This window comes from Rhinolophus hipposideros (assembly GCF_964194185.1).
Source record: "Rhinolophus hipposideros genome assembly, chromosome: 18".
Taxonomy (NCBI): Eukaryota; Metazoa; Chordata; class Mammalia; order Chiroptera; family Rhinolophidae; genus Rhinolophus; species Rhinolophus hipposideros.
Window position 1 is genome coordinate 18,425,941 of NC_138064.1, and position 16,419 is coordinate 18,442,359.

The following is a 16,419-nucleotide window of genomic DNA, read 5'->3' on the forward strand; positions in this document are numbered from 1 at the left end:
TAATTGCTGTTAAAGCTTGTGTGCTACCATTATTATGTAACATGTAATGAAATTGTGAGAAAATAAACGTATTCAGAAAACATAAAATTTCTGTTATGTGGTTTAATCATGTGATAACAAACGATTTATTTAACAAATTTGTTTAATTTTCTTAAATATTATTTAACTGTTAATATTATTTTTGGTGTTTATATGTTCTATAAAAATTACAGGGTTTTTTGAAAATTGTTCTATAAAAATTACAATCAATTTAATCAACATATTCAATTTTATCGTCCCTTTGAAAGCTATTACTGTGTTTCCCTGAAAATAAGACCAAGTATTATATTAATTTCTGCTCCAAAAGACGCATTACGGCTTATATTCAGGGGATGTTATCCTGAAAAATCATGCTAGGGCTTATCTGGTTAGGTCTTATTTTCGAGGAAACACAGTATAACAATCAAAATTTACCACTGTCCACTCAAAGCATGACAAAGTGTTTCTCATTGCATATATCCTGTGGATTCCCTAAATCTTAACTTACACGACGAAATTTTAATTAACTAAAAATACTGGTACATGTACTATGAATATAATTCAAGCCAGAAAACATCTGATAAAAGCCTAATGATTCCATTCAATTGAGCTAAGCATTTATCAAGTATCACCAAGTGCCAGACATTGTTCTAGAAATACAGAAAACAAACTCAGAGGAGATGCCAAAAAATGTATACACATTTTAAGAAAGAAAAACTATTAAAATGGTAATATTCAATATATACCAATAACAAAAGATGAATACAAGTCATGTTTGACTTCTGCAATTATAAGAAGTGCTCCAAATGGTTACCATCAGAGTCCAGACACTTCCGATTCCAGAGAACTACTGCTTGAGCCACACTGACCAAAGTGTCCACTTGTGTACGTTTTTTGCCATTCTCTATATACAATGAAATGGACCCTACTCTCAACTAGGTTATTATCAAGTGAAGATGGAAGTGGTAAATAAATAATTATGAGGCAAAATAAAGAGTAATAAATATAGAATGTAGGAAATAAATCTCTAAAACACAGACCTATTAGAAGTTGTTTTCAGTTATATTCCTCACAGCACTGCCACTTTCCCACCATATAAATGACTGGAGGTATCTGAAATACACTTATACTAAAAATGACATTGATAAAACATCTTAAAAACATCAAACCCTTACCTTTGGGTCAAAGTTGACACTGAGAAGACCATTTATGGCATTGAATTTAACCAAGGGTTGATTTAAACTGAATTCACAGATTTCATCCACATTATTTTTCCATTCATTATAGATATGATTTTCAAATTGGTCTAACAAAGTTGTCATTTCAACATACTTCTCATACACTAAGGCATCATCGGGACTTTTCAAGAATCTGTAGAAATAAGTTTGTTTCCACTTTTTAATATATTCGATAGATTTCAGCTTAACCACTTGATAATAATATAGAAAACAAAATAAAATACACTACAGAAATTAGGAAGAGAAACAATAAAGGCCAAATAATGCTGTGAATTGTCTTAATACCTATTTGGCATCTGGGATGCCAAAGACTTTACTAAAGTCCATTCCTACAAAGGAAAGAGAAAGGAATGGAGCTCTGCTCACTAAAAGGAGTGTTACTAGTGGCTGGACAAAGGAAAAACAATAACAAAGAAACTACAGATATATTGTGGGTAAAAAGGATAAATGAAAAGGAAAACAAAGGACCTGAAAACATGGAAATGTATAAAGTTATGAGTCCCATTAAACATTCCAAAACCATGGGGATGAATGTCCATCAATAAGCCCAGCCAATGAAAAGAGTTATAGGCAAAGACTCAGTGCCCAAATGAACAGCTCCTGCCCTACATAAAAATCGCCTGTAGCATTAGGACCATTTTACCGTGAAATAAACGGGGCTACTTACAGACACTGCAAAGATGCAAAGTTTGACCAAAACTTCTGAAGTCGTTCAAGGACCTCTTTAGCCCATTTGATATTTCCTGACGTAAATGGCATGTTCTTGTTAAGAACTACATTTCCACGTTCAATCTGCAAATTGTTATTTTGGTGAAGAGGAAGAAAGGGAACATTTAATCAGAATGCATTCCAACTTCGTAAACAGTTGCTCATTTCATTCTTTTACAGTACAAATATATAAAATATATGCATTAAATCATGTGATTAGTAGAAGAGTTATGGTCCTAAAGAACACTCTTCATTACATAAGTAAACCAATTAAATAAAAGCATAACGCCTTCGTGCCTGTATCTAATCTTTAGATATCATTAGATGCAGTCCTAGTTGATGGCCATTACCCATAAAAATGACGTTATGGCTGTGCTCAGCTTTATCCCCCACTTACCTGCTTCACGTGTTCATTATACAATTGCTTACACATATCCAACTCGGCATTAAACATGTGCACCAGTGTGCTGTAATGTGGGCTGAAAATTTCCATGACAACTGGTTTCTCTAGAAAATTCCCAAATACGGTCAAAAGCTATAAAAATCAAAGTTAAAGAAAGTTAAGAACCAGGGGTTTTTAGTACAAATACTCAGCTCACTGTTTGCCTCGTAACTCTCTTGTATGACTAAAGACAGAGCAAACATCTAGAACTCTACAAGCAGCATGCAATACCTCCAAATCTAAAACGTATTTTTCCAATAAAGAAAATTCTAAATGCAATTTCTCTTCCTCATCAGAAAATAAGAGGAGTCAGAAAAGAACCAGTCGGTCAGCAATCCCTGCTCACAGATAACACTACGTCCTGTTGGGCACCAGGACACGTTTTAGAAGATGCTTTGCGGATATAAGAAAAAGATTTATGTACTCTTTATTTGTTCTTCCCTCCTACATATGTATTCTTTAGATACAGAATATCAAGGGCCTCTAGGTCACACCATTAATAATTATACCGCATGCACGTCACAATGGCTGTCCTGCCACAGCTGTCCATCTTCCATACCCCACCACCAAGCCAAACCCCGACACAGAAGCCTGGAGCAGCAGTTGTTCCAAGGACAACCACTCCACAGGCAGCCAAATCCTTCCATGTGAATGTCCTGACTCAAACTAATGCCTTGAGTTAATTAGTTAGATTCTTTCTCTCAGAAGGACAATCTGGGCAAGGCAGGAGGAACCTAAGCTGGCAAAATTTTGAGTAAACAGAAACTAGAGGAAGCAGAGGAAGCTAATGAGTAAGAGACAGAAAAAAGCAGGTACACGGACTGAAACAAGATCATATGACCAGCAAGCAGAAGAGTGAATGTCCTCAAACCCCTCTTGCTCAGTCCATGGAGCCTCCTAGAGCCAAACTAACCTTTACCATCAGTTTCCACAAAGTTTAGCCTATCCGGTGAGCCTAACCTTGGATTTCCATCGCTTCCTGTCTTGTTTTCTGCCCCACGTGGATTCTTCTGTGTGCTAGCTAGTGTGAGACAGATTTCTTTGCAAGCAAAAGAATGTCATTAAAATACATATTTTTGTATAAGTAATGTTTATATAGGGCTGACAATGGGCCGGGCACTCTAGTTGAAGGGGCCTTAAAATGCTATTATCACATACTCCAGATAAAGAAACTGAGTTATGGGGAGGGAGTAACCTGCCCCAATTCACACAGCCAATGGCGGAGCTGGCATGTGACACTGGGCCGCCTGCAGGGGACTGTGCTTCTCTGTGCAGCCTCTCATCAGCCACCATTTCAAACTGTTACTTTGTTGTTTGCTTACTCTGGGTAGGCTTTATAAAACGTTAGTTATTAGGCCTGTTATATAGGTGTTTTCTTTGAAATAAAAGACGATATCTTCTCCAAATACAATAAAGGTGACAGAAACCTGTATAATACCAAGGTTTGTGCCTTGTTAGCGAAGTGGCAAAATAACTGTTTTTCCTCTGAGGGAAATAATAGGTGTTCCCTCAAATTTGTTTTCTTTAAAAAAACAGCTTCACTGTAAACATGTAACATTTTATAAACATTTCCATAAACTACATTCACTGAAAACAAAAATTAACATAATGAAAACATTATAAAACTGAACTGTAAATCTAATCTTATCTTAGAGGCCAATTTAGACAAATAACATTTTTGGGTTTTTTTCCTGGTAATACTAATTATAATTATTGTAGAAACTGCTAAATATTTTAAAATCTGCTTGGTTAGCTGTTACCTAGCAAAATGTAAATTATTAACTTTCTTCTCATATCCATTTGTTTTGTTGAGTTTGGACTGCATGTTTAAATTTAAAAGTAAATGCTGTTACACAGATTTAACAAAGAAATGTACTCCAACAGCAATAGGGAAACATTTATTTTACAACATTCACTTTCAAACACTTATCATATGGACCACAACTGAAACAATACCAGAAGCTTCCTAGCTACATCTCTTGCCTATGCTTAGTGGGGCTTAACTCCAAATGTAAAATAAGAAAGACAAAGAGAGAATTTTCTCTGGGGAGATTGTAAAGCCAGAGAGTAATAGTGGAAAAAAGAAAAGTCAACCTTTTAGACAGTATACATTATCATAATTTTTCAATCAATAATTACCCTCCAGGATGAGAATAAAGGTCATTTGAACCTCTTGTTTCCTTATCACAGTGGAACAAAGAGCTATTTTATAAAGAGTATAGATGTTTCCCTTCCTATCAACCTGAGATTAAAGATAGGCTCCCACTTTATGCTTCTTTCACTAAATATCCCACTAGAGATTTGTAAGGTTTACCTTCATTTTCTTCTGTTTCTTAGTTTCATTTTATAATTACGGCTTTCATAATGCTGTTGCCACTGTTCAAGCAATATATATTTTTCCTAGGTTTGCCTCTTTCAAAGATTGTTGCTGCCTGAACCATATACACATCACAATTTTATAGTTTTCAATTACATTGCCTGAACACTTTTCTAGACACGTTTTTATCTTACACAGTTCACTCTACCTTCATGTAGACAAACTGTGAACTTTAGAGAAAACATCCCTGAGTCATTTGCTTTGTTTTGTTTTTTTAGTGAGTGTCAACACTGTAGGCTTTGAACTAGAGCAGAATAGCATCTGGTCCCAGCGCCCTTCTTAGCCACGTCTTTGCCAAGAGCAGGCACTGAAGCCTGGTCCTCAGAGAAAGGACTGCAAGTACTTAGTCCCTGGCACACAACAGTAAGTGGTCAGAGTACATCATCCCACAATTATGGTAGAAATCATTTTCTCCCTAAATATGCAACTCTGTCATTTTTTTTGTCTGCCACCACTCTCTCTGCAGTTTCCCTCCACCGGTGTCATTTCAGTCCTCTGACGCCCATTTCAGCCCACCTAACTTCAAGCGTTTAAATGTCTGCTTTACACAAGTGGTTGTAGATGATGCAAATACAACAAAAACTATAAGATGTCCCACCCTGCAGTAGCTCATCTTGTTTCAGCAGAAGGTACAAATATGCAGAGAATGAAAGTATATGACGATAAGAGATAAAAATTGCTTAGAAAAAAAAATTGGCACAAACTAGAAAAGAATCCATATTAATGATTGGGAGAAGGAGAAGATGATAGACTTGAATTAGAAAAGCCTTTGTCATTAAGACTTCATTCTACATTCTTTCTTCCAGTTATTTACAAAACACTAACAAGTAGCTCCAGTAATAGAGGATTTCATAGGCTACTGTGTAGCCATTAAAAAATAATATTGTTGAATTCTGTTCTAAAAACAAGAAAACATTTATGATTCAGAGCTGACTGGAAAATGTTACAAAAGAGGGTCAGACTATGATGTAATTTTTGTCAAAGAGATATATGCATGCATATCTAGTCAAAAGAAAATATGGCAGTGTTAAATATAATAGTATTTTTGAGGAATGGGATTACAGGTGGTTTTATTTTATAACAGGCTACATATTTTGGCCAGCAGCATCTCGGTTTCATCCAAGAGCTCTTAAAAAACAAAGAAGTACTTAAGTCTCATGAATTCTCTGTGTTCAAATGTTTTACTGGGGCCAAAAGACTGCTAGTAGCTTCATCACCATCTGACCAAATCATTTGAATTTGAAGGTCAAAACCAAACAAATATCTTATATAAAATCTGTGTCTGTCATATTGTTTTGCGCTACCATTTTCAATGAATTGTGCCCATGATTCTCTTGCTAGGTTTCTTCTGGTATTGAAGCCTCAGTTCCTCTTTTGGGATGTCATCTGAATTTATAGTTGACTTGCAATTCTCGTTTGTGACAAACAAGTTTCAGATGGTGTCCCTGTTCCCAATATTAAAAGTTTTCCCTTTGGGAGGACTATCCAGATGCTTTTCTTTTACGCAACTCAAGGCATACACACCATATTTCATCAATTCTATGACAAACATTGTTTCATGTTTTAACATCTTGGAAATTCTACTATCTCATAGAATCATGGCATTATAATTTTTGACATTTTTATTGATACACAAAATAATGGCATTGCTGATAATCCATGGCATGTTATACCTGATGAAACACAGTCTATAAATGGCTATTTATTTCAGTCAGAGTAATAAAGTGGGCAGGTGAATCCAACATATGTAGACAATGGTAGAAAAAACACTCTTAAATCAACAGATATGTTTCGCTTTTCACTATGGCTTACTTTTGAATATTTCATTGGCATCGCCAGACCTGCTGTAAAGGGAGTGAGAGCTAAAACACTGTGAATGCAAGGAAAGATCAGTAAGTACGACTGACTATGACGAAAGTAAACGTCATCGCTCGTTAGTGCATTATTCAAAGTGTATAATTCAGCAAGCTGAATATGAAGAGGATGTGACTCGGTTAATAGTTTACCTGGGTCAGAAAGGGATGTTTTCAACCCTTTCATCTAACAGTCTAAATGATTCATTCGTAAGTTATCATTATGATAGCTTCCTCAGAACTAACCTTGAACGCAGCTTCTAAACCATTGCAGTTAAAGAAACCTTCACAAAGAATTGTCCCAAGCCTTCTGTCAAAGTCCAAAGTTTTGGACTTAAATACAGCATAATCACTTTCAAATTCCTGTAAAATTCAAAGTAAAATATTAGTTCACAGGAAAGAGTCCAATAGTGAAAACTCCAATCATATAACACACCTCCTTGCCTTTCTGAAAGAATTTATTTTTCATAGGAAGATTCCAGGGAAGATCAAGAAACAGCTTTACGTAACCAACTGTTCAAGCGTCAGCCTTATAGAAACACTGAACATTTAGCAGCGGTCAGTCCATTTTTTCACAATTCTTTTCACTGTTCCAGACCCCAACATCAGTAATTTGACCCACCAGTCTGTCCTCCTTCTGCCAGCCCATTCTGATTATAAATGAAAGGGGGTCAAATATATGTGATGGAAGGAGACTAGACTCTGAGTGGTAAACACACAATGTAATATACAGATGATGTATTATAGAACGGTACACTTGAAACCTATATAATTTTATTAACCAATGTCACTCCAATAAATTGAAAAAAATTTTTAAAAAAAAGAAAAAGAAAAGCTTTTCAGAAACAAACAAACAAAAACAGAACCCACTCTCATTATAATGTAGTATATCTATAAGTTTAATAGGAAGTTTTTTTGTTTTGTTTTTCATGGAGCAGAAAAACCTACCAGGAAACACTATTTTTGGGTGAGAACAAAAAACAGAGGTCTGCAAGGAAGCATCATTAGTGATAAAGGTGAAACAAAATACTCTTACATTTTTCCCAGTGTCTTATTAATATGCGATTAACAACCCCCAGTTTCCTCCTGATGCGAAACCACCCACTCCCATAATTAGAAAGCATGAAACAGTGAAAGAATAACTATTATCTGCATAGCATTGCAATTCAGTCTTCAGTGAAGGAGTTCCAGAAATTCAGCAAGTCTTCGGGCTTTCCAATCAAACTGGCCCTGAACTACGTGCCACATGTTTAACATAATGAAGTCCTTTGCTACCTCCATAAACTGACCCTCCGTCTAGCCATAATAAAAACAATAATACTGATAATAATGACAGTGAGCTTTTATTCAGTTTTCATTTTAAATGCTTTACATTTTTTTATTACCTTAATTCTCCCAACATATGATACAGGCAATATTTTTCTCCCCTGTATAGGCAACAAAACAAACTCAAAGGAGTTAAACAATTCGCCCACAGTCACACCATGGGTAGATGATAGGACCAGATTTTAAAGCCTGGCAACCTGGCTCCAGAGCCCACACTGCAAACATGTTGCTTCTATGAAGGAATGCACTGCAGGCTGCATTGAACACACATTGAAAACACAGCGTGAGAGCAAAGTTCTAGAGCACTTTGTCAAGTACCACAACGTTATATTTAGCATCAAAGAAATCTCCAGTTTCCCTGAATTAGAGCCAGACAGTCTCTTCATGCAAGGATTACTTTTAGAAGTAAACACAACTTCCCAACAAGTTGTAACAAGCCCTAACTTAGCCCTCTTCTCGGTATGGCAACAAGGAACATACAACTTAAGAGCTTTAAACATTGTTTGAATACTTATTAAATAAGTAATACCTTAGAAAGGGGGGAAAATGCTAATCTCCATCCTAGACCTCTCTCCCTCCTTCCCAAACTCTTTTCTCTTTCTTACTCTCTCAAACCAAATTCAGAACTGCCAATGCTCCCTCTCCCCGAGGAAGTCCCACAGATAATTCACACTGATCTTACATACATCTCAACTCATCAACTTCTGTATAAAGCAGCTCTTCTTTTTATACACCCTAACAGGAATTTCCGCCATCCCTTTGACTCCTTTTTCATTTGGTCACGTACTATTGATCTTTCCTTTAACCACCTGTTAAATATGCCCACTATTCTTTACCTTGCCAAGCAGAACCCTAGTCAGGATCACACTTACCACTCATCTGGATTCCTGCTAACCACTTTCTACTTGCCTGTCTCTAGTCCTGTCTCTCCGAATCAGTCTTCAAACTTCAGTCTAAACACGCTTTCTAAAATGGAAATCTTCCTATGGCACTCTTATTCGTAATCCTCCAATTCAGAACCTTAATTCAGAAGCCTTGATTTCTTAAAAGAAAGTCTTAAAATATCACTATAATCTACAAGATCCTTTGTGATTTGGACCCTATTTACACTCTCAAATATTCCTGTATCCCTCTCCTTTCACACTGTAGGACCTAGCCAACCTGCCTTATTTCATCCCTCTGTTTGTGTAATACAACTTTCTGCTAACCTCTTTTTTTTCCCATCCATTCTTCGCCTGTTTCACTTCTATTTCTTTTTCAGTTCTACTTATCTCTCAGTTATTTTCTGTTTCCTTTTCACCTCCCCTGGGAAGAGGCCCTTCACAAATGTTCTCATAGCACTCTTGTAATTGCCTACCTATATTCTCCGCTGGATTTTAAGCTCTAGGAGTGTAATGGCCAGGTTTGTTTGTGTGTGTGTGTGGTGTTTTTTGTTTTTTTTTTTCCCGCAATTAGAGTACCAATATTTAATGAGGTTCCTAGCACACAGCTATCTCACAATAAACATTTATTGAAGAATAAATGATATGCTGGTATTAATCAAGAATCAATGATCAATTTTTTCTATATTCTGAAAACTGCAAAATCGCCCTTTCTTAGTGACATGGGAAATTAATGAAGAGTTTTAGCTAGAGAAATGACACAGTTGGCCTGACCTCCTACAAGGCACTCACTGGAGCTGCTGTGTGAAGAACAGACCCTAATGATGTCAAGACAGGGGCTGAAGCAGCAGTTTACAGGCAAGCGCAATACTCCAGGTTTTGCACTAAGTAGCCCATGACATGTGGCATTCAATGAGTTGCAGATGACAGGAGGTTTGGGGAGAGGTAAAGCAGGGGTTCGGTTTTGCACGTTTATGTTGAGATGTTGATCAAATATGTAAGTAAAAATGCAAGTAGGCAGCTGACTCTACGCTTTGCATTTGGGATTTAGGAAGGTCCTTTACTGTTACATACATATAATGTGCTTTAGGCCTTGGAAGATGTTCTTTATTAAGTTGATAACGTTCCGCTCCATTCCTATTTCTGAGAGTTTTTATCATGAATGGATGTTGAATTTGGTCAGATGCTTTTCATGCATCAATTAACACAATCATGATGTTTTTCTTCTTTTACCTGTTAATATGGGGACTACATGGATTTTCAAATACCGGACCAGCTTTTCATCCCTAGAATCAGCCCCACTTGGACATGATGTACAATTTTTTTATATATTGCTGAATTCTATTTGCTAATCATTTAAAGATTTTTACACCTATATTTATGAGGGAAAATGGTTTGTACTTTTCCCTTTTTTGCATTGTCTTGTCTGGTTTTGTCTTGTCAAGATAACTTGTCTTGTCTTGTCTTGTCTTGTCAAGATAACTACCAGCCTCATAAAACAAGTTGTGAAGTGTTCCCTCCTATTGTATTTCTGGAAGAGATTGTGTAGAATTGGTGTTAATTCTTAAATATTTGGTAGAATTCTCCAGGGAAACAATTTGGGGACTAGACATTTACATTATGGGAGTGTTTAATCACAAATCCTATTTCCTTGATAGTTATAGTGTTATTCACATTATCTATTTCACCCAGCACAAGAAAACAAAATTATAGCTATGTGTATTGAGAGATGATAACTAAACTTACTGTGATAATCATTTTGCAATATGTACATATATCAAATCATTATGTTATACACCTAAAACTAATACAATGTTACATGTCAATTAATCTCAATTTAAAATTATCTATTTCATATTGGGTGAGTTGTGGTAGTTATGTTTTTTAAAGGAGTTGGCCAATTTCATCTAAGTTGTCAAATTTATGTGTTTAGAGATTGTTTTTTGTTTTTGGTATTTCTTATTATTCTTTTGATGTCTGCAGAGGATGTAATGGTAGCCCATTTCATTCCTAATGTTGGCAACGTCTTCTTTCTTCTTTGCAGTGTTGCTAGAGCTTTGTCTTTTCAAAAAACTAGCTTTTAGTGTAATTGATTTTTCTATTATTTTTTTGTTTTCAATTTTATTTATTTTTGTTCTTGATTATTTCCTTTTTTCTGATTGCTTTACACCTACTTTGCTCTTCTTTCTTCCCCAGGTTCTTAGGGTGGAAAATTTAGATTATTGATTTGAGACTTTTCTCTTTTTTAATGTATGCATTTTAGTGCTATACTTTTCCCTCTCAGAACTGCTTTAGTTATTCCCATAAATTTTGATATGTTCTATTTTCATTTTCATTCAGTTCTCTACATTTTATTTGTGCTTTTCAGTTTACAAGTTTTTAGAGATTCTCTTCTTTTGTTTCTATTATTGATTTCTAGTTTGATTCCATTGTCATCAAAAACATACTCTATACAATTTCAAATATTATATAAATTTGTTGAAGTTTGTCTTATGGCCCAGGATATGAATTGCATATCATGGTACATGTTACACGAGCACTTGAAAAGAATGTGAATTCTCCTGTTGTTGCATGGAGTGTTTTATAAATGTTGATTAGATCTTCTTGGTTGATGGTACTGAGTTCTACATCCTTGCTGATTTCTCATCTACTTATTCTTTCAAATGCTGAGAAGGGAGCACTGAAATCTCCAACTAAAATTGTGGATTTGTCTATTTTTCTTTTCAGTTCTATCAGCTTTTTAATCACATAGTTTGCTGCTCTGTTGTTTGGTGCATACACATTTAGGATTGCTACATTTAGAACTCCTACAACTCAACAACAACAAAAGAACCAAATTCAAAAATGGGATAAAGTCTTGAATAGGTATTTCTCCAAACATATAAAAATGGCCAAGAAGCACTTAGAAAAACGATCAACACCACTAATCATTAGGAAAATGCAAATCAAACCACAATGAGGTATCACTTCACAGCCATTCAGATTGCTATTATCCAAAAAAGAAGAAAGGAAGGAAAGAAGGAAAGAAGGAAGGAAGGAAGGAAGGAAGGAAGGAAGGAAGGAAGGAAGGAAGGAAGGAAGGAAGGAAGGGAGGGAGGGAGGAAGGAAGGAAAGAAGGAAGAAAAGAAGGAAGGAGGGAAAGAAGGAGAAAAGATAAGTGTTGGTGAGGATGTGGTAACATTGGAATCCTTCTTCATTGCTGCCATTGGGAAGGCAAAATGGTTCAACCATTGTGGAAAACAGTTTGGAAATTCCTCAAAAAGTTAAACAGAATTACCATACGATTCAGCAATTCCAATCCTAAGTATTTACCCAAAAGAATTGAAAGTAGGAACTCAAACAGATACTTGTATACCAATGTTCATAGCCCCATTAGTCACAATAGCCAAAAGGTGGAAATAACCCAAGTATCCATCAACAAATGAACAAAATTCAGTATATACATACAGTAGATTATTTAGCCTTCAAAAGGAATTAAATTCTGACACATACTACAATATGGATGAACCCTGAATACATTATGCTAAGTGACATAAGCCAGACACAAAAGATAAATATTGTATGGGTCCACTTGTATGAAATACCTAAAAATAAACAAATTCAGAGAGAAAGAAAGTAGAATAGAGGTTACCAGAGACTGAGAGGAGGGGGCAATAAAGAGTTCCCATTTAATGTGTAGAGAGTTTTTATATGGGATGATAAAACGTGCTGTAAGTGGATAGTAGTGATGGTTCCACAACATTGTGAATATACTTAATGTCCCTGAATTGTACACTTACAAATTTAAATAGTAAATTTTATGTAAAATACATTTTACTGTAACTTTTAAAGAAAAAAGCCTTACCTCCATTTTTATCTCTTTACTTTCTTCCATTTGCAATATAACAATCTTAAATATTTTCTATACATACATTCGCTTCCACCATCAAACATAATTTATACAATTCAGGAAGATAAGGCAAGTCTGCATTTACACACATTTTTTGCCTACCATATTCTTCCTGATGTTGATTAACAGAGACTAAGTGGAGCCAAGGGGTTATCCTTATGAAGAATAGCCACCATCCTTGCTTAGTTACCTGGGAAATTTTAATTAATCGAGTAACACCTTAGAATGTCATCAAAGCAAAGCTGCTAAGCCAAAAGTCACCTGACAAGCTGTTATACATAAACAATTAAGAAAACAAGTCTCTTAGCAAGTTTGATATCATAATACAATATTGTTGTCTAGATTCACTAATATGAAACTTGCTAAGAGACTAGAACTTAATGACTGCAACTACTAAAAAGAAAGGATAATTATTTCACGTGATAGAGGTGCTAATTATCGCTACTGTGGCAACCATATTACAACATAATAAATGTATCAAATTAACATGTACACCTTAAATTTGCACAATGTTACATGTCAAATATATTTCAATAAAAAGTAAATAAGAAAGCAAGTCTCTGCCCATAATTGTCCAGATCTCAAAGCCCTGTAGGAAGAACTCAAAGAAAATACCTAAAGTGACCTTTCCATTCACTATTAATCATTGAGAAACCCTAAAACATTTTAGGGATACACCTGAGAAAACCCACATTCTGTAAATGGGCCACAGTTGGTAGACTTTTTGTCACACCAGGAAAGTCTCAGAGCCTAATTAACAAGCTTGAGATTGATGAAAAGAGAGAAACAACAGAATTTTCAAAAGCAAATTACCAGGAATTATTTCTTTAATTTACTGGAAAATATTTAAACCATTTCTGTACAAAAGTGCAAGAAGGCTAATCATGATACACTCAACTGTTATGTTAGCCCTAGCGTATGTTCAGTGGGGACCAGGGAAGGGTGCGCAATGGGAGGGGCAGGGCACGTGTCAAGTGGATAAATATACTTGGTTGGAAACAGTTTGCTAAAATAGCGTCTCATAAAAATTACCAACTAATTTCACCTTAAAAATCAGAGTACAACGAACTCAACTAAAAAGCACCAAAATGAACAGCTTATTAAGCAAAAAACATATAATCACGGCAGTATTCTGAGGTAACATTGATCATCAGGACTCACTCAAAAAAAAGGAGAAGTTCTTCAATATAAGCATACCGACTAAGTGAACTTTTAGTTAATTGTACTTTGATTTCAAGGAATAACCAAAGTCAAGGAACTTCTACATTCTATTCTAGGGGAGATAATCAGACAGGATGAATGGTAACTTCAAGGAGAGGTCACTGATGTCTCCAGACCTGCAGATCAGACCTGAAGTCCGAGGTTAAGCCTTCCCATTTTATTTGCAAAATAAATGGGATCCAAAATATTAAATACACATACTAAATACAAATACCAAGCAGGCATATATGTCAAGAGCAAATAAATGTTCTATTCCTACATGTCTGTGATTCTGCAGGCTTTGGGCAGACACAGGGATAAATTCAGGACCTTTGGTGTTGACAAGGCAGTGACATCAGCTAACCCTGGCCACATTCTCCAACCCCGGCACTCTGAACACCTGCCAGGTTTTTGAATTGTGAGGAAATCAAGACTCTCCTGTTACTCGAATGCATCCGAGGATCCTGCATACACGGGTCACACTCCTGTGCTCGGCTGCTTAGGAGAGTTAAGCTAAGGCTCCCCTAAGAGTCCATTCCATCCACATTCACCAAATGTCCACCAAGTGCCAAATATCTTACCAGCTCCTGGGTATGAGCTCAGGCTATCAACACCACAGTCCCAGGTTCCTCCTCCTTTTCTACAAATTAGCAGGGACACACAATGGCAGTGTCCTCTTACCATTAATACCACTTCCAAAACTGACTACAGTTCAGAGGGATTAAGTTTGCTGACCATGTCCTTAAACAAATCTAACGTACTGCATGTGTACATTTCAAAGAATCAATTATTAGGCCACATATAAACACAATAGTGAATAAATTCACATTCCTTATAAAACAGTAAGGACAAGAGCTAAATCATCTTCCTTGTTTTTGTTTGTTTGTTTGTTTGTTTGTTTGTTTGTTTTTTAACCCAGGCTTCTCTGTTCTTGGCAAACCACTAAAATAAAGCTATTTTTATCCTAGAGCTGCAGGGATCCTCATAGGTAACTCCCTGGCTACTAACATGCTGGGAGTGACAGAAAACAGAAACAGCTTAAATCTGAAAGCTTCCTCCTATTTTCTGAGGTTGAAAATATAAAATTATAAATAGCTCTAAAGAATAACAACAAAAAATATGAGGGACAACATACATGTTAATGATATATATATAGTGAACAGGATGAAACTAAATGTTCAAATAGACCAAAAATTTTTCTAGTGATTCAAGAAAAGGCTAAAATAAAACACACAAGTTACATGGACATCAGATTATGAGATCTAAATGAGTTAATGTGGAAGGTTCATTTTCAATATACATAATCAAAAAACAAAGCCAGACTGACATCCACCGTTATATTAAAAACAGTTCTAGGTGGGGGGTGGGTGATGAGGGTAAGGGGGATCAAATATATGGTGATGGAAGGAGAACTGACTCTGGGTGGTGAACACACAATGGGATTTATAAATGATGTAATACAGAATTGTACACCTGAAATCTATGTAAATTTACTAACAATTGTCACCCCAATAAATTTAATTAAAAAAAAAACAGTTCTAAACTGAAAATGCAAAAGCCTAAATTCTGGTCCCTGATTTCTCACTAAGTAAGAGATGTCAGGCAAGTCATTTAACCTCTTTCATCCTAGAGAGGTTGGACTGGATGGTACCTATTATCACTGTGACTTATCGTCATTTCCAACTTTAAAATTATAGGATTCTATGAGATAAAAATGCAAAGGTACAATATTACCATGTTATTGTAATCAGATGGGTCGTAAGTGCTCTGTTTAAAAATTTTACAGAGTTCCATAAATTCTTCACTCATCTCGTGGACTTGTCCATTTAAAATTGCTCCCTTGGTACCACCAAATTCAAGTCTCTCCAGTTTTTCAAATTCCAATATGGTGACAAATAAATCCTTTATAAAAACAGAGAATAGCAAAGATCTTTCCACCATCTTGAACAGGAAAAGAACATTTTAAAATTTCAAAGAAATAACATTGTCAAATATTCACAATCCATGAGTTCATGGACACTTACATGACAGAAAAAATGTTAATGATTTGGTGAACAAAGTAACAGCTAATTTTAAAAATCATACTCCCATTTTCATATTTATTGAAAAATCATCTAGCAGTACAGGCAAACCTAACTTACCATGGTTAAACATACATGGCTCTAATTTTATATCCTTCTAATCATCAGTCAGATCCCAGGTAATGTCCAAAACATACTTTCAGCCACCTATACCTTGCAGTGAATCAGCTGTCTCTTATTGAAAGGGAGCTTAAGAGACTATTATGAAAGGGTGACACAAGTTGCCTGTAGTTAGGCATTCAGCACTCAGACTTTAAGAGGCATTCAGGCTGCTTAGGTGATAATAAGAATTTTTAAAACATAAAGCTCCAATTTTCAATGCAATTTAACAAATCTTCTATCAACAAAAAAGCCCAGACTTGCTAGGAAGAGCTTTACAAAGAAAATAAAGCGTCACTAGTTCACG

General features: G+C 35.6%; 1 protein-coding gene across 1 annotated transcript in view; it reads right to left on the bottom strand.

The window, feature by feature from the left end:
• DNAH11 (dynein axonemal heavy chain 11) overlaps positions 1–16,419 on the bottom strand; it is a 287,853-nt gene that overhangs the window by 245,175 nt on the left and 26,259 nt on the right. The window contains exons 7-11 of the mRNA XM_081079668.1: positions 15,667–15,834; positions 6,883–6,999; positions 2,362–2,499; positions 1,924–2,048; positions 1,194–1,389 (exon numbers count right to left, since the gene is read on the bottom strand). Of these exons, the coding sequence (XP_080935794.1) occupies positions 1,194–1,389; positions 1,924–2,048; positions 2,362–2,499; positions 6,883–6,999; positions 15,667–15,834 (744 nt within the window). The remainder of the gene's footprint in view (positions 1–1,193; positions 1,390–1,923; positions 2,049–2,361; positions 2,500–6,882; positions 7,000–15,666; positions 15,835–16,419) is intronic.